The following is a 1884-nucleotide window of genomic DNA, read 5'->3' as shown; positions in this document are numbered from 1 at the left end:
CCTTAGCGCAGTCTGGGTAGATGGGTACCAGCCGGGAATTCCAATGACCACCTGCCCCAGTTAAGGCCAGGATGTACAATTATTGATGCCTGAAGTTAGTTATCTCACGACCCTATAAACAGCAGTTCCAGGGATAGAATCATAGAATCATAGAACGGTTTGGGTTGGAAGGGACCTTAAAGATCATCTAGTTCCAACCCCCCTGCCATGGGCAGGGACACCTTCCATAGCCCAGGGTGCTCCAAGCCTCATCCAGCCTGGCCTTGGACACTCCCAGGGATGGGGCATCCACAACATCTCTGGGCAACCTGTCCCAGTGCTCCCACCCTCTCCGTGAAGAACTTCTTCCTGATATCTAAGGATGACCCTTGGAGCTCCCCTGGACCGCAGCGGCTGCGCCCAACTTCTCCCTCGGAGCGGGGTACCTCTCAGAGTTCACAAACGCTCCAGTTGGTGAAATCAGAGAAGAGTCGACACAAACTGGGCTGAAAAACCTCCTCAAGGCTCAACCCGGCACCCGCTGGGAGATGCACTGACATCCGACGGGAATACCTTCATAGAATCATAGATTGGTTTGGGTTGGAAGGGACCTTAAAGATTACCCAGTTCCAACCCCCCTGCCATGGTCAGGGACACCTTCCACTAGACCAGGTTGCCCCAAGCCTCATCCAGCCTGGCCTTGAAGACATCCAGGGATGGGGCATCCACAGCTTCTCTGGGCAACCTGTTCCAGTGCCTCACCACCCTCCCTGTGAAGAGTTTCTTCCTGAGAAGAAGTTCTTCCTTCTTCACCGAACCCCGGGGGGAATTTCAACAGGCACCTTCACACGAACATAGGTGTGTCTGTATCCCTGCACGTGCTGGCGGGAGGGAGCGTGCAGCTGCACGGCGGCAGCCTTGGGAGCTCTCCGAGGAGGTTACTGGGCGGGTTTGCCGAGAGCTGGGTCCTGCTGGGGAACTGTGTGCTCTAAGTGTGCGACAGAACTGAAGGGTGTGAAGGAACTCAGAGTTACTGCGGCCCCACAGCTCTGCACAAAGCCCAAACTCCACGCTCTGATCCCTTCCCCAATTCCTCAGGCATACACTGTTGCCCAGGGCTGGGACTAGGGCTGGATTTAGCCACACCTGGACTTCTCTTCTGAGGAGCGTAGAAGGCAAGGGGGTCCACGCTGAACCTCGTGGCCACATGGGAAGAAATTCCTCGCCCCTTTTCCCCAGGCCATATCCCAACAATCCCATCCTGCCTTGACTTCCCTGGCTCTGTAAATAACTTTTAATTCGTGTACAAACCATTTTAACCCACTGTTAATTTGATTTTGCCTTTCTGTGCTTTTCCAAGTAGAGTGGACGTGGCCATCCAATTCTGCCAAGTCACGTGCCTCACAGATCCATATGGACAAGAACAGGTTTTCCCTTAATACTTGTGACACCCATCTTTTCAGCGGCCTAAACCCCCCGGCACAGCCCCCCGCGGCGAGAGGCGCTCTTCCCGAGAGGAGAAATACCAGAGACTCACCTGCAGAACATAGGGGTTAATGCCCAGGGTGGACACGATGTGAGTCGACGCAGGCACGGCCTCGGGCTCGTCTCCCATCTCGTCCTCCAGACCGGGCTCCAGGGGAGGCTCCTGGGTGATGTCTGCCATGTCGCTGTCCAGCTCCACCACCCTGCCCAGCTGCTCCACCTCGGGGGTCTGCGGACACAGGCAGAGGCCGCGTCAGGCCAGAGCGGGCTGACAGGCTTCACCGAGAAAGAGCGCCCGAGGCTTTCCACCGTCACCCGCGAGCGAAGCGGAGCGCTGCCCTGCTCGTGGCCAGACTCCACGTTAAGTTCTGAGGTGAACACGGAAAACCTCTTCCCCTTTTCCTCTGAACCGCAGGGTAA

General features: G+C 56.5%; 1 protein-coding gene across 1 annotated transcript in view; it reads right to left on the bottom strand.

Annotated features, from left to right (window-relative positions):
- The window catches only part of LOC104505773 (nuclear pore complex protein Nup98-Nup96-like), a gene marked incomplete at both ends in the record, with an annotated part of 12098 nt that extends 10405 nt beyond the window's left edge, over positions 1–1693 (bottom strand). The window contains one exon of the mRNA XM_010146474.1: positions 1517–1693. Within this exon, the coding sequence (XP_010144776.1) occupies positions 1517–1693 (177 nt within the window). The remainder of the gene's footprint in view (positions 1–1516) is intronic.
- Positions 1694–1884: the final 191 nt, after the last annotated feature.

Source organism: Eurypyga helias, unplaced genomic scaffold (assembly GCF_000690775.1).
Source record: "Eurypyga helias isolate BGI_N326 unplaced genomic scaffold, ASM69077v1 scaffold29540, whole genome shotgun sequence".
Classification (NCBI taxonomy): domain Eukaryota; kingdom Metazoa; phylum Chordata; class Aves; order Eurypygiformes; family Eurypygidae; genus Eurypyga; species Eurypyga helias.
Note: the sequence above shows the minus strand (reverse complement) of the source record. Positions and strands in the feature narration are given on the sequence as shown.